This window comes from Prosopis cineraria, unplaced genomic scaffold (assembly GCF_029017545.1).
Source record: "Prosopis cineraria cultivar Desert tree isolate PC_DT_omini unplaced genomic scaffold, ASM2901754v1 PC4, whole genome shotgun sequence".
NCBI lineage: Eukaryota > Viridiplantae > Streptophyta > Magnoliopsida > Fabales > Fabaceae > Prosopis > Prosopis cineraria.
Window position 1 is genome coordinate 13,529,352 of NW_026555335.1, and position 16,407 is coordinate 13,545,758.

The 16,407-nt window shown below is 35.9% G+C and overlaps 1 protein-coding gene and 1 pseudogene across 1 annotated transcript; one reads left to right on the forward strand and one right to left on the reverse strand.

Moving 5' to 3' along the window:
- The first annotated feature begins 291 nt into the window (after positions 1–291).
- LOC129307783 (uncharacterized) lies at positions 292–4,324 on the forward strand (annotated as a pseudogene).
- A 921-nt stretch (positions 4,325–5,245) lies between these two features.
- LOC129308743 (autophagy-related protein 11-like) lies at positions 5,246–13,132 on the reverse strand. The gene is made up of 5 exons (XM_054950080.1): positions 11,518–13,132; positions 9,298–10,990; positions 6,749–6,969; positions 6,063–6,276; positions 5,246–5,805 (listed from the first exon to the last, which is right to left on the reverse strand). The coding sequence occupies exons 1-5, from the start codon at positions 12,459–12,461 to the stop codon at positions 5,401–5,403; spliced, it is 3,477 nt and encodes a 1,158-aa protein (XP_054806055.1). The 5' UTR covers positions 12,462–13,132; the 3' UTR covers positions 5,246–5,400.
- Positions 13,133–16,407: the final 3,275 nt, after the last annotated feature.

Genomic DNA, 16,407 nt, shown 5'->3' on the forward strand with positions numbered 1-16,407 from the left:
GTTCGTGGCGAAAGTGACGTGGAAACATGAGCAATCATATCTGTTAAGCAACCGCGTGATCTTCCTCCACGTTTCTCGCTCAATCAAAAACGCCGTCATGTAAAGCGAAACACTGGTCCCACATATATCCAAATTTGCATTTAGAATACTGTTCAAAGAACCTGCGCCCAAATGACAAAACCAGCCAAATTCAATGCACCTTCTCCAACGGCTTTCAAACCACAATCTCAAGGGTGTTTTGGTCTATTCACTCAGTTGTCCTCGGTCAGAGTCGCACGCGCGGCCTCCTCACGTGCATGCACTTATATGCCATCAGCCATCTTTCTCAGCACCTTCAGGCAATTTTCCCAAGAGCCTTTTCTTTGTTCTAGGGTTTTCGAAATCTCCGTCTTCTCGATCACAGCTCCTTCCATTGGATCTTGCTCCGGATTTTGGATTCATTTGAATCGTTGCATGCTCTATTCTTCAAAAGTTGTTGGCCCGAAAAAGTTGATGGTTCAGCTGATGAATTCCGGGAATCTCTGTTCGGAGCTTGAAAAGAAGCCGGCCGTCTGTGACAAGGTGCCGGTGAAGTTGGAGATCGAGGACCCGCTGGAAGAAGAGCATGGACCTCTGAACAAGCGTTGTAGGCCTTCCTCGGATTCTCAAGAGGTAAGCAATCTGTTGGTTAGGGTTGTTTGGTTACTGGAAGAGCTTTGCAATTCTGATCAACATCTGGATGATGACATATGTGGTCAAGGGTCATTTCTTGATTTCGTTTAAGGGATATCCCAGAGTGTAAGGAGGTGAAAATTAGGATTCTTGTCTAAATCTCATCCTCAACGGGTGTTATAAGGTTTATTCAAAATGCGGTATTGTGTTTTTAGTACTTCACTCTTTTCCTGGTACATTTGTTGTCTTCGCACTTGCTATCCATATTGCTTCAATTTTTTTTTTGAAAAGAAAAAAAAAAACTAGTCAAGCAAAGTGATCCTTCAGCAATGATTTTTTTTTTTTGAATCAACGCATTCAAAAGCTTATCATTGGTGACATAAAACTTGATCTAACTTATTTATTTTTCCACATTATAGTCAGGAATTGCAGATTCCAAATTGTAATGGTGGCATGTTTTATATGTCCACATTTGTTGCCTAACTTATTTATTGCAATTGTGATGGGAAGATTGATATGCATGCTTTAGATATCCATTCCTTAGTGTATGACGCATGGACGCAACTTCTAAATATTTACGTATCACGTGGTACTTGATATATTTCCATAACCTTTTATCTGCCGGATCAGATTGGCAGATTTTAACAATGTTATAACGTAATATGTGGAACAAATTCCATCGTGACATATATATATATATTAACAATTTTCACTCACAAATTCATATGCATGCCAGTATGCGTGACTGATGGTTTTGGATATGTGATGTTAAATCCAGACCAGACTTTGAGTGTGTTGGCTTTGGGGGAGCGTCCCTCCCAAAAAAAAAAAATGACGTTTTGCAGCAGCAGAATTGGGAGGGGGAGCTCCCCCTCAAACATAACCTTTATAGTTGAGATGTTGCCAACAGTTTGAGAGGTCCAGTGAATATTTAAGAAGCTGAGATTATAGATCATTCCCTTAGGTTTCTAACCTGATGAAAAGTTCTCGTTATTTATTTATCTTTTTGGCTTTGTTTTCCTATATGGCTATAAAATAGTCTACAAGTTTAAGATGTTCTGTCTTTAATATTTTCATATATTGCGTTGTCTATCCCATTGGTTAGCAATGGAGTATTTCAACAGATATGTACAACAATCCGCCTTTGCAATACAATATACTTGATGAGCCTAGCCCCTTGGGGCTGCGTCTAAGGAAGAGCCCTTCACTGTTAGATTTGATTCAAATGAAGCTTTCGCAAGGGAGTACAACTCCTTCAAACACACAAGATAAAAACTTAAACTCTGACATGAAAAAGGAGAGCAGAGGTGCTTACGCATCAGTTGCCGGCGACAAGCTTAAGGCTTCAAATTTCCAGCTTCACTTTTAAGAATTGGCTCTTGGGAGGTATATTCAAGATTCAAGTTACTGTTTGTTTGGGAAATCTAGTTTGTTATCAAATTCAGCATGGTTGAAAGCTATTTTTCATGCAGTATAAATCTAAATATGAGGGTGACTTGGTAGCAAAGTGTTACTTTGCAAAACATAAGCTTGTTTGGGAGGTCCTCGAAGGTGGCCTAAAGAGTAAGATAGAAATTCAATGGTCAGATATTATGGCACTCAATGCAAATTTCCCGGACAATGGACCCAGTATATTGTCTGTCGTGGTAAGTGATTGCCCTATTTTCCTCTATATTATGCCTTAGCATGGTTCTTTGAAATTGGGTATCTTTCTGAGTAATGGTTTGAACTTTGGAGTTATTTTCAGCTGGCTCGGCAGCCTCTTTTCTTCAAGGAGACTAATCCACAGCCTAGAAAGCATACTCTATGGCAGGCCACTGCAGATTTTACTGATGGACAAGCTAGCAAATACAGGTCCTTTTTTTCTCCCAACAATGTTGTCATCTGTTTCATAGATGCTGACTTAGCTGTCATGAATTGATCCCATACAAAAAATGAAATAATTTTGTAATTTTGGAAAGATAATTATGGCATTCAACAGACACTCAAAAGAACCATTCTAAAAGATCATTTGAATTGTTTTCATTACTCTATGTACGCTTGACAATATTTGTGGCTAGTAGTGGTTTTAATTGTAAAATAATTTTGTTAGGCGCTTCATTTTTATTTGCAGTAGGATTGTACAGCAGGTTTAGTCCCATCCTCTTGCGCGCGTGTGCACATTGGTTTTTGAGATGTTTTGAGAATACTCTTTTGTTGTTCTGTAGGCAGCATTTTCTGCAATGCCCACAAGGACTGCTGAACAAGCATTTTGAAAAGCTTATCCAGTGCGATGCGCGACTTCATTTCCTAAGCCAGCAGCCAGCAATAATTTTGGATTCACCATATTTTGATACAAGACCATCTGCTTTTGTCAACCCAGATGAATCCAAGGATCATTGTCTCGATCAAGTCAATGATAAAGTACGTGCATCATCTTGTGTGCAGGGCATAGGGTCACCTCATGCTTCCCAGTCATCATCATTTAATATTGAAATCAGTGATCCTTCTTGCATAACCTTGGATAGCCGGTCCCGAGAAGCACCTTCCCCCAGTTCAGGTACATTAGGAATTTGGCTCTTGTTTGACTTCCCTGGCAGGTGTCCTTATTGATTTGTTCATCTATCTGCTCATTTTCCATTAGAGAGGGTGAATTTTTGGTTCACAGCATCTTCAGTAGTTGGTGCTGGACTTTTCATGCTTGAGTGCATCTCTGTCTTTTGACAAAAGTTTATTATTTATAGCTATTTATTGTTTTTACATTTGCTTTTAGTATGAGTTAGTTTATTTATCTCTTCATTTTGGTTATGGACTATCTTAACTGAAGGTAGTGGATGTTCTGAAACCGAGTCCAAGGGTCCAAGAAATTGGGATCAGATTAAAGTGCCTGGGCTCCACCCTTCAATGTCCGTGAGTGATTTTATGAGCCACATTGAACATTGTCTTTCTGAGCAATTAAACTCTGGGAATCCACCTTCTGGTGGATCTGAATTACGGGCGATGCTGGAGGACATTTCACAGTACCTACTCAGTGACATTCAGGTTGCAGCAGCGTCTGATGAAAAATCGCTCATGTCTAGGGTCAATTCTCTCTGTTGTCTTCTGCAGGATCCTGCGACTGTGCAAAATTCACATAGTACTGAGGGATGTACTGCTGTAGAACCTGATGAAAATCTTAATCTGAATCATAATCTTGGATTGATGCAAGACAACAAAAATAGAACTGATGCCAAGGTTGCTGAAGAGGACACAAAGGATGTTTCTGGGGGCAAGCAAGCTCCAGGTATGTCCAGGAAAGACTCATTTGGAGATTTGCTTCTCCATCTCCCTCGAATAGCATCTCTTCCAAAGTTCTTGTTTAATATATCAGAAGAGGACAGTGATTGCAGTCAACCCAGATAAATTTGTCCAGTTTGGCATTTCAAAAGGGGCGAGGCTTGAACTACATAGCAGATGCTAGCTAGCAGCTATGTAGAAAATATGAGACATGCTTGTTTAATTTCTCCCTTGGAAGTCGCTAGGATTTGGAAAACATGTTTTAATGAAGAATCCTGGCGATTCCATGTAAAAAGTTGTCGAGTAGATGCTTAGCTCTATTTTTTCCCCTACCCTTGCTTGTGGAAGGTTGTATGTTGGTATGTAAATCATGTGTCATCTAATATTAGTTCAATACTTGAGTAATTCGTGACTTGAATCTTATTGTGTTGATTCTTGATTGAATAATTCGTCTCCATTTAGCTAGAGTACAGGGACGAAGATTAGAAAATTTGTAGCAAAAATATTCACCCAAAGCCCTTCCCTCTCTTAAGAAATTTACTTTCAAATCTCAGATTGTGGCTCCAATTCGTTCACCTCGTTTTAGGTCGCTTATAGCATGTTAATTGATAGATTGTTGTCGATAACAATCGCATCTAATGTTGTACAGGAACTTCGTATTGGTAATTAGACTAATTTTCTTGTGCCATAAAGAGTTACTCTTCAAAAGCCTGCACAACTCTCCGTCAATCGGAGAGTGCGAGTGTAACAATCACAATCCAATTTGCTAGCCGAAGATATCAGTAACTAAATTTTGTTTGGTCCGGTAACTTGAGGAGGTTCCTAGGATATCCAAAGCCTTAAGATTAAATGTTTGCATGGTGAGAAGCCAATGCCAAGGACTAGGGAATTAATTTAAAATCCCAACCATTGACACTCAAGTCTTATGTTCCAAAGGAAAAAAAAAGGGGCGGGGGTGTAGATTTAACTTTGGCACCGCTTCAGTCATTGACCTTTGTACCCTCTGGAATTCAGTTTAAACGGCTTGAATGGGAGATTGTATGTTCTGATAAATTAGACATTTACCTCCTTATCCAAGCCAAGCTTAGATCCAATTACAATCAGATTCCAGTTACATCACTGAATCGTGAACTACTAGTCTTGCTCAATAATCGCGACAGATTCCTAAACATCGATAACAAATAGAGGGGATGTAAATTACAAAGGCTAAACGACTATCTAAATCAGTTGCATCAGTAAAGTAAAAACATTTGTTCACCAGCTCCAAATTGAAAGCTCAAGATACCGAATGGACAACCAAGTGCCAAGTAATAATATTCAGAGAGAGGATAGAAATATGTAAAGGGGCCAACTAAAACAATGGATCATCATATGTACAAATGGTTAACAAGTTCAGCTTACACAAAGAGAATTCCAACTTGAAATAACGACTTTATATACAATTGATTACTTCCCTCACGTCCCATCCATATCTACCCAGGATCATGTGCAGGATCAGGAAGATGGTGAATGAATGGTTCTATCAGGCAACATTGCTACTGTCACTACGAAATAGTCACAGCCTACCGGGAGACTATATGGGTTTGAAGCTGATCCTGAATTCAAGGTCAACCGATCAGTTCCCATGTCAGAGATCAGTTGATCTGCCCTAGCACGCTCAGGCCGAGGGGAAGTTGGAGGCGTGGCCTTCACAACTTCGTGTTCAATATGAACAATCTGTCCAATGATGTAGTTGGGTCGGCTAGGAAGGTGGTCGGCAAACAGGGCCACACATTCAGTAGATAAGTAGTAGTTTGAGCAATCCCTTGTAATTGCCTGATATTGTCCTGATGCATTGAGGACAAAGGCAGCAATCTCATGAACTTCCAGGCGACCAAAAGAAATCTTTTCTTTGTTTGCCTGAAGCAAAATCACAAGCAGATCATATTTTCTAGTTAGTTGATTTTCCTGCCACATATTTATATCAGCTCAGTTCAAAATTTGGAATTTCCAAAAAGACACAGACTCCAGACCTAAAACTATCAATAGATATGGGATTCTTTATGCAGTCTTCAAAAAGATCGTTTACCGACTACAGTCAGTATCACATACTTTCAAAAACTTAATATACATGAAACCAACCTAGAACCGTCAGTAACATGAGGACGATATGTTACCTGCTTCTCCTGTTGGTGCTTATTGCATAAAGCTTTGACCTGATTTGCTTTATCTTCCAATTCCTTCCTAAGCTTTTCATTAGTAGCTTCAACTTTTGGATGCTTGACAATTAGCTCTTCATGGTGCCTCAACAAAATACCAACTTTATCAGCTAAAACACGGATGCATTTTCGGAGCTCAGCAGTATCATCATCTTCACTGTCATTTGCAGAACTGAAGTAGAGGATAGTATCAGAATCATCATCTTGTTACAATTCATAAATAAAAAGAAGATATCACTGTGAAGCATCTTATACAAATTCCTGAAAGGAACACTTTCTGATGTCAGGTGTGTTGGGTGGGCTCCAATATCCCCACCCCTTCTTTTTTCCAAAAATAAGAACTGCTTACCAGTGAGTGTATTTGTCAATTCAACTAAGAATTACAAAATCAAATTGTTTCTTCTAGATGACCTTTTAGACCATAAAAATTGTAACTTCATGAGTATATTCAGTATTCAAATTACTGGTGTTCTCATATAAAGTTAATTACTCACAAGCACAATTATCCTCACAAGCAGAAGTTTGTTATTTAATATGGTTTCAGCCTACCCCCAAAAAAGCAATTTCCTTTTTATGGAAAGGAGGGGCTTTATAAATAATAATAATAGTAATAAAAATAAAAAGTTGGAGGGAGCATATTTTACTAGGCTAGAGATTGGGCCAAAGCCCGCAAGGAATCAGCAAAACCAGCAACACCACCAAGAGAGTAAACACAGTTCTTGAGTCGTTCAAAAAGGCTTCGCATACTAAGAACTGATGAACGCAGTGAACTGTATTCTGAGGCTCTTCTGTCAGAAGAACTTTTTTGTGTTAAAGCTTCCTCCCTTGCCTCATGCAAGCAATTCTCCAAATGAGCGCAATTCATCTGATGTGCAAAAGGGGAAAAGTACATCAGAATAAAGATAGTGCATTTTCATATGGATAAGAAAATGAACAATATAACTCATCCTTGCTGCCTTACATTCCCTATTCAAGTTCTAGATGTCAAATGCTAATCCAACATATCATTTCACCTTCACATCGTAGCCAAATCTAGAAAGAACAACAAACTTACAGTATGTTTGGATTAATGAGGATTTAAATTTGAACCAAATTTCTCATTTGGATATACAAAAATTATGAAATTGGATTTGATTCAAATCTAAATTTATTTCAAATTATAATTCCTTTGTAATTTCAAATTTCCTTTATTCCCTAATCATGTAAAATGCTAATAACTTCAAACATCTTATTCTCTGCAAGTTTTCACTATTATGATTCTTGTATTTTTTTCATTTCTTGCCAAGTGAAAAATAAAAATAAACTCTTCATTTCCCATTTTTTATTTTCATTTCAAGTCTCAGTTCATCTCTTTTCTTCATTTGAAATTTTTTAAAACTACCCAAACAAAAGATTTTAAATGCATGGATTTCAAATGTAAGATTTGAAATGCAAGCTTTCAACTATAAAATTCAAATTCAAATCTATCAATCTAAACGCTACCTTAAACTGTTGATTAAAACCTGCATTTTGCTGTGCTATCACCCATTCCTTCAAACGAAAACAGTTTCAAATATATTTTTACTTTACTTTTTCCATGTGCACCTGCTTGTATGGTGTAGAAGCTATCTCTACAGAGCCAATGTTATCATTGTTGAACTCCTTGATTTCTTGTTACACATTGATGATGATCGAAACATTGAATATTTTGAAGAAAGGTTGGAAGTAAAGTTAGATGTGAAGATCATGCTGGTTCTGAACAGAACAGAAGTTTTGAGACAAACCTTGAGTTGCAGAATTACGCATACAGATTCAACCAACTAAACTGCTATACCTGAACGAGTTTGTTATTCCAAATGCGTCAGAAAATCAAGAGTTATTTGTATTTTCTACTTTCTCATTTCTTTTCTTATTTTGGGCTACCAATATATAGCCTATGGTAGTTAATTTGGGAGGTTGAACTCAAATCATTTGGGAGTACTTTCACTAAATCTGACTCTTTAAAATTGCTACAACGACTAGCCTGAAGCATCTTGAAGGAGAGCTTTGGGTTGATAGATAAAATGTTCACCACCGTTTTGAGGAAATCCTGAGTGCCACTAATATACCAAGTAGATAAATCATTGGAAATGACTCGGGAAACCTAAAGGTAGAAGAACGTCTTCAATATTTCAATGCAAAAGAGGAGAGCTATCTCAAAATAGCCCAATGTTATCATTGTGGAACTCCTTGATTGCCCATCAAACATTGATGATGATGATAAAATCATAGATTTTCAAGAGCAATTGGAAGTAAACTCAGGATGTGAAGATCATGGTGATTTTGAAGAACAGTTTGAAGATAAACCACAAGTTGCAGAATGTTTCGTTGAGAATCAACCAACTGACTGCTATATCACAATCAAGTTGCTTATTCAACATGTACTAGAGAATCTAAAGTAGTAGAGTTCATCCTACCTAAAGCTCCAAGACAGATTTTTCTATCACTAATACATTTCAAAACTCAGTCATGTCTTTTGCAACCATGGGAGAATGAACAGATCATATCTTTCCCTGTCAATTATTTGTAAATTCGGCATTAAGATGAACATAAGAAATAATATTTCATTTATGATTAGGGTTATCAATTAATATTTTAAATTCTTTGATTTGTATTTTCTACTACCTTTTATTTTATCTATTTTTAATTTTAGTGCTCCCTATATAGCCCTATAATAGTGTTTTATGAAGACGTTGGATGATAGTTCAGTTGTATTTTCTGAAAATTTCTCCCTCCTTTCTCTCCCCCCCCCCCTCACATTTCTCTCACACAGATTCTCCCCTTTTACCCTTCCTCCTCCCCCTTTTCATGTACTCTCCTGCATCACCACGGGAAGGGAAGAGAAATGAGTAATTTATGTTTTTGGCTTTTTACAGAATAATAGAAAACTCTTCTCCTGATGAAATTCATGTTTAATAATGTATACAATTAGAAAAGAACTGAATGATTTCTTTTTTGGCAAGATGATATTAAAACACTTTCCCAATGAAATTCCTGCATATAAATTCACGTCTTCATAGACAGAAACTGAAACAATTGCAGATCACATTGAGATAGGGAAAAGAGATAAAATTAGTAGTCAGATTGGGAAACACTGAACATCAAGATAATAATGCAACTTCCTTTCAGAAAACAGTAACCCTAGATTGATATACATCTGGACACACATTGTTACCTGGGATTCATCAAGAAGATTCTGACTTGCTTCCAATTCCCTTCTAAGCAAGGGAACCTCTTCCATAACAGATTTAAGCTTCATTTCAGTTTTGTTTAATTGGCTTGTCTTGTCTGCAAGTGAATATTGTAGTTCCAACAAATAATCACCACTTACTTTAGAATCCAAGTGTGGAGGAACTGCTGAGTTGCATGGTTCAAGATCCTGGGGTGAAGGCATGCTCTCAGCAGTAGAACTGTTTGTCATTGACATATACAATTGTCCTACTATCTTATCATTCCTATCATTTTTACCACCTTGCCTTTCTTCATGATGAAGCTCCACCATAGGAGAATCCCACTGTTCGTTCTGTAATCTAGAGGAATCTAACATGCTTTCATCCACTCCATCTATAGCTTTCCATCTGTGTTCTGTGAAAGGACCAAGTTTTGCACCCAAGGGACTTGAGATGCATGAAATCTCATCCATAGATTCAGTAGTTGATAAGCAAGGAATGTGAACGTCACCTCTCACAAATCCTGGTTTGCAATCATTTTTCTTCCCAGATCGTAGGGCAAATTCAGCTGCATCATTTACACTGGAATTCTTCTGGCCCAGAAAATACGGATCAGACAATTTCTCCTCCAATTCTCGAATGCGTGTCTCATATGAGATGCATTGCTTCTGCTTCATCCTAAGCATGGTTTCAATATGTTTGATATATTCATCTTTCAATTGCAACGCTTCAGTTGTCTTCTCTGCAGCAGTCTTCAGTATACTATCCACCCTATCATCATCTAATGACTCATACTCTACCTCAGGATAGAGAGAACAAATTAAGGCTATTCTAGAAGCAAGCTCAGCTTTTAGTTTTGCATTCTCAACTTCCAACCTGCTAGTTCCAGCAATTTCAACCAACTCACTGCCATCAAGAAGGTCCTCATGCTCAGAATAATACCTTGTACAAGAGCCGGCTGCAATTTCCACAGCCTCAGTTGAGTGAGAGCTATCAGTAGACAAAGCAGATGAAACTTTAAAGTTTCCATGCTTCTCCAGCTTAGATGCTACTCCAGCTAGATACTCTGGAGCATAACGGTCCACATCAGCTATGTCAATATCAAGCAAACCAACATCAAATGGAGTTATATTAACTTCACATTGGTTAGGGATGTCAAATAATCCCATAGATTCTAATACACCCCCAGGTATGTATGGACTGTGTGCTCTAAGAAACTCCTCCCGTTTTCTGACCTCAACTTCCCGCTTTGTGGCAAGCCTTTCAGCCATTTGCCCAGCCATGCCCATGTACAGCTTCATAGAAGCCTTTCGTCTCACTACTTCAGCAAGGCAAGCTCTATATGCAGGGCCAATACCATAGAACAAGTTCAAGTCCACAAATAAATTATCCTGACGTGTCATTGCCTCTTTGAAGGCAGGAAACTGTAGCTTCTGATCTTTGATGAGATAGGAAGCATAAGTTATGTTTTGCATGTAATTGTGCAGAAATGTGTTCATTTCATTCTTCCTCTTCTTGCAAAAGTCAAGTAGCTTGGAAATAGCCTGATCACAAGTAAGCATCCTAGGCAAGTGATCATTGACATGAACATAGTACATAGGACCCAAGGCTGAAACTGCATCATGAGGACGAAATGAGGAAGACAACTGGCAGGACACACAATCATCCACCAGTTTCTTTACAGTGTTAACGTCTTTGCTGCAGAAATCCCAACAAAAATGCAGTTTATTAAGTTTATTCGTGTCTCAGAAAATAAGAGTAATATAGAATGAAAACATAATGAACAATACAGCAGTAAACATGTGAAGACAAATGATGTCCAGAAAGAAGCACCATTATTCTATTCCAATTCACTTCAAGTGAACTTGAAGTGTTTAGTTCCAAAATTTAGAAAAGAGCATTTTCAACCAGATAAGCATCAAAATGACCAAGAAATGGTTGAGAGCTTTGCAGGAATCGATTATAGATCAGATCCACCAGCCCAATTATGAGAACCAGAGCATTTAAAAATGTTAGACTAATGTCTCCTGAGAAAAATGCCAATCAAAACAATTGTTAGCAACGACAATTGAACCCGCAACCCTGAAGCCAATTTGAGAGATTGGCAATTTTTGACAAGCAGCCAGAATACATGTATTTCTTTTCGCCGTCTAATAAAGAGCAGTAGACAGTAAGAGCAAACAAACCACAATCATAAAATTGGACAATATAAAACCAAAACTAACCTGAGAGATTGCATGATACTCTTCTGCTCATTTATATATTTCTGGTGTTCATTAATTGTTTGTTCTAAATTCTTGATGGACAAGACATCTTTGACAGACAACAATCCCTCAACCCTCTGCTTCACTCCACTAAATGCCTGCTTAAATTGTAAAACCTTATTCTCAAACTGCTTGTGGGAGTTGGTACAAATCTCCACCGACTTCTGTAGGTTCTCTTCCTTCACAAAATCCATCAAGCATTTGCAGGCAGGAGTTTGTAAAGCAGGATGAAGTTTGCAGGATTTTAGTTTTTCAACATTCCTCCCGAAATTCACCACAAGGTCAGAATGCATGTGGCGTTGCTGCATATAACGTTTCATGAAATCCCCATAGTTTTGATTAATCACCCGATAGTACTGATCCAAGTTACCCCTTGCAACCTCCACTGCTCTCTCTTGAACCATCTGTTCTCTCAGAAGCCTCTCACAATGCTCATATTTCATTATTGAACGTCTGAAAATTGCATAACCACATTGGTAATGATATCTGAATTGCCGCTCATATGAAGGTAAGGCCTTCGTAGCAGGGTCTGAAGCATCATCCAGAGGGTGGGGATTATGAGATGAGGACGGTGATGGAGGCGCCACAACATCGTCAATGTCAACTCGCTCTGGTGGAGGAGGCAATGAGTTGCTCTGGAGTCTTGCTTTATTGAAAATGAACACTTCTCCGTCATCGCATGGAAGCTTATACGCAGAAAGCGGTCTCTGTGACTCAAGCTTCATATCCAAATAGAGGACAATTTGATCATTAAAGTTAATCCCAGAAAGAGATTCAATAACTCGCATGATTTCCTCAACAAGCGCGGTTTCATCACAATCCAAGTCAAAAGAGCGACCATTCTCAGCAATATGAACCAAGAGCTTTCCTTTGCAGACCAAGCTTCCGGTGACGCTGGAACTCATCTTATCTCGTTGATAGGATTCTTCCGCCACCCTGTCACCTATATCTTAAACATACCATTCCAAGTAGCCAGTTTAACACTAGCCTTTTACAGTATTAGCTTTTCCAGTAGAAAGCTCCCAATTTTGTGCCTAATGAATATAGCTACAGAAGAAGAAAGACTTCTATGATGAATCAAACATCCATCAACAACCCTGCATGCAACAGTCCAACAGAGGTTTTCCAATTACAATGCCAACTTTTTTACCTTCGATCTTATTTAAACTCCGGGAAAAACCAGCCCAACAATAATGAGGAAAGCGAAGCAACGTTCGTCACAGCACGCCAAGATCCGAATGCAAAGAAAGTGATCCTCACAACCGAATCGAGATGTGCAGAAGTAAGCCCAAAGTATGCCGCACCAAGTCCTCGGCTCTTCGCAAGAAACTACAATCCCACAAGAGAGAGCGCACGAAGCACAACATCACAACTCGAATCATGTGTTCATATTTGATTGAAGGGCTGAAAATGTTACCAGGCAAGATTATCATATAATATATCACGTGAAAATACTGGGTTTCTAGAATTGGAACCCAAAGCAAGACTATGGTGAAACCCTCCAATCAAAGTTGGTTTCTTTCTTATTTTCTTTCGTCCTTTTTCATCTTCAGTAACTGTAATGACTCTGTGCTTAACCCAAAAACTCTGGCCACCTTATTCGAAAACCCTTGCGGGTGAGCTGAAAAGGGAAATAAGAACCAAAAGGCAGAGGCTGAAGCACCGTCACCTCGTCTCTCGTTCTGTCCCCACAATCGGACGGAACGGAAAAGCAAAGCACAAATGGCAGCCATATCTTAGTTTGTTAGCCTTAACCATCATTGGAATAGGAACTAATCCTTAGGACCCAAAAGGCAAAAAGGTCACTAATCAAGTAACCATCAATTATTAACCTTTTTTCTTTGTGGTGTCCTTTAATCATCATTCAGATTTCAGAGCCATCATCCACGACCAGTAACTGATGATGCCGTGATGCAATGCAATGCTTTGATGGTTACTTGATTAGTGAGTCACTCTCAAAATACTTCACCGCAACCCCAAAAAAACAAAAAAATTAAACCTTATTAATTTATATTAAAATTTAATAAGCGTTAACATCTGCATTTTAATAAAGACAAAAATAATTATATTAATGATTTTTCTTAATACTTAAAAAGTATAAAAATTAAAGATAAATATAAAAAATAATGAAAGTTCTTTATAAATATAATTAAAATTAATCTTCTCTCCCTTCTTTATAAATAGCATAAGAGGAGTAGCAATTTTTTTAAAACTAAATTAGAAAGTCTAAGAAAAAATTTTAAAATTTGTTGTTAATTTTTTTTTGTTAAATCATTTTCCAAATTTCTAAAACTATCATCAATTAAAGTTAATAATCATATCATAATATTAATGACCCCCTTCCTCCCAACAATTTGAGGGCTCCCCCCCCCCCAAAAAAAATTAATTCAAAAATGATTCATCCGATTTTGATAAATTGTGTAAAAAATATTATGGAGTATTAAAAAAAATCTAGAAAGCATTTTATATCATACTTCTCAGATCCTATTTATAAAATAAAAAAAAAAATTTGTTTTGATCCTGTTTAAAGGGCGCCTCAATGACTATTATGTTTACTTTATTCTTATGTTTCTATTCAATATTAGTGAGATCATTAAATACTATAATATTTTATTTTTAGAGTAGGTATTTAATAGGGGTGTAGTTAAAAACTTGTTAAATTTTAAGATAAAGTTAATAAGATTTAATTTTTTTTTAATTTTGATAAAAATATTACAAATAATTTATAAATAGGATTAGAGGAAATATACGAAAAGTAGTATATTAAAATAAGGAGGAATAGCATTTTTTTGTAATTTATCATGATATTGGGGATATTTTTAATCCAAAAAAAAAAAACAAATTGTCATCTCAATAACATAATTTATCAATAACATTTTGTAAATTACATATAGGTTCACCAAATTGGGTTTCACACACACACACACATTCGTATTATAATAAAAAAATAGTTAATTAATAATAGTCATATTTTTCCATCAGTGTCCATGGTTGCCTCCCCCCAAATCCACATATCTTATGCATTAATACTATTTTGAAATGTATCCGTAAATAATATAAATTATTTTTCAATAGTACCATTACTATTTATAAAATTTATATTTATTTATAAGTTATAAATAATACCGTTTAACTATAATATTAATTTATTATCCATTATATACAGACAAAAAAAAATAGAGCTAGCTTTGTTATTGTTCCTGTTATTTCGGATGTCTTCCTTACAATTGTGCATTGAAAGTTAGGTTTGGTAATTGTTTTTAAATTGATTAGGAGATTATGTGATTGATTAAAAAAATTATTCTAAGTAGCGAAGTGAAGTGATTTCATATCCCCATTCCTATTGAGAAGAAGAGAAGCAATTGGAAATTGTATTTAATAAATGCATAATTTTGCCAAAAAATGGCTTATAAATTGAGATTAAATGAGTACTTTATGTACGTTACAAAACTTATACTTTCCCAATTTTTATTATAAAGCATCTTCTAGGTTCTTATTATAAGTGATCACTTAATGGAATATTAATTAATTTTTTCTAATATTATCCTTAGTCGAAGTCATTTATAATGTGAGAGGATGTAATAAAAATATTAAAAAAATTTAATTATGGGTAAAAATAAAATTTTATTTGAATTGATTGTTATGTATTTTTTTTTCTAAGCTGAGAAAGTATAAAAGGAATTGAGGGTTATTAATTTAATTGATTGATAGAGTTAAAATAGCTTATCCTGAGATTTAGAATTTCAATTCTAAAATACAGTTACATTAAAATAACTATATTAAAGTGCATCGAGGTATCTATAACATTCTATAAAATCATCACTGGTAATAATAATCCCATATAGTGAAATTTTAAATTAATTTAGATAAGAGATTGTAACATTATCAAGTATTTTTGAAGACGAATGATAGAATTAAAAAAAAAAAAGAAAGAAAGAAAGAACAAAACTGTCATAGTGGTTGATATGGTATGAGGTATCGAAATCTGTTTTTTATTCTCTAAAGAAAAGGCTGACAGTCAAATGGGTGGCTCCAAGATATCCTGCTTTTATTTTGTTTTTTCTTCTAATCCAGAAAAGAATATGTGGTTTTGTTTTTATAAGAACATATTGCGAAAAGGAATTTTTTTTTTAAAAAAAGTGTAATTATTATCAAATAGAGAGAGGGCACGATGAAAAGGACGTTGGGGAGAAATTTAAATTGAATTGTCGCTCTCCAAGAAATACAAACGCAGTTTTGACAGTTCATGCGCCTCTGTTATTGTTTTGAAGGACAATGACTCTCCTTGGAATCACAGCAATTTGGATGTCTCACCATCAGACTCAGATTGGATCTCATTTTTCAGTCACGATTTAGATCGAATCATTTCATTATTATTTTTTTAAAAAAATATTCTTGGGGAGGAAAAAATGATTCGGCCTACTGCATTAATTAATTATTAAAAACTTTGATTCTGAACCACTAAACGTCTAATTTAGGCCCATTTGGTTATAGGAATAAAATGAAAAAGGAATAAATGTGTTGAAAGTGAATAAAATAAAGTTGTACTCCCTTCAATTTTATTTATAGGATATCTTTTAAAAATAATTTTTATTCAAAATATAAAATACCTTATAATAATTAAGTCATTTTTTCAATTTTATCATTTTTTAATTACTGTGAAAGTGTTTATGTAATTGTATTATTATTTAAAGACAAAAATAAAAATGAAAGTACATATAATTTTTTTATTATATGAAATAAACTAACTCTTTTTAAAATATGTAAAATGATTAAAAGTGTCATCCGATAAGAATCAGAAGGAGTATATTGATAGAGAAGTGAAAATTATAGAGAATAATCAAATTAGTC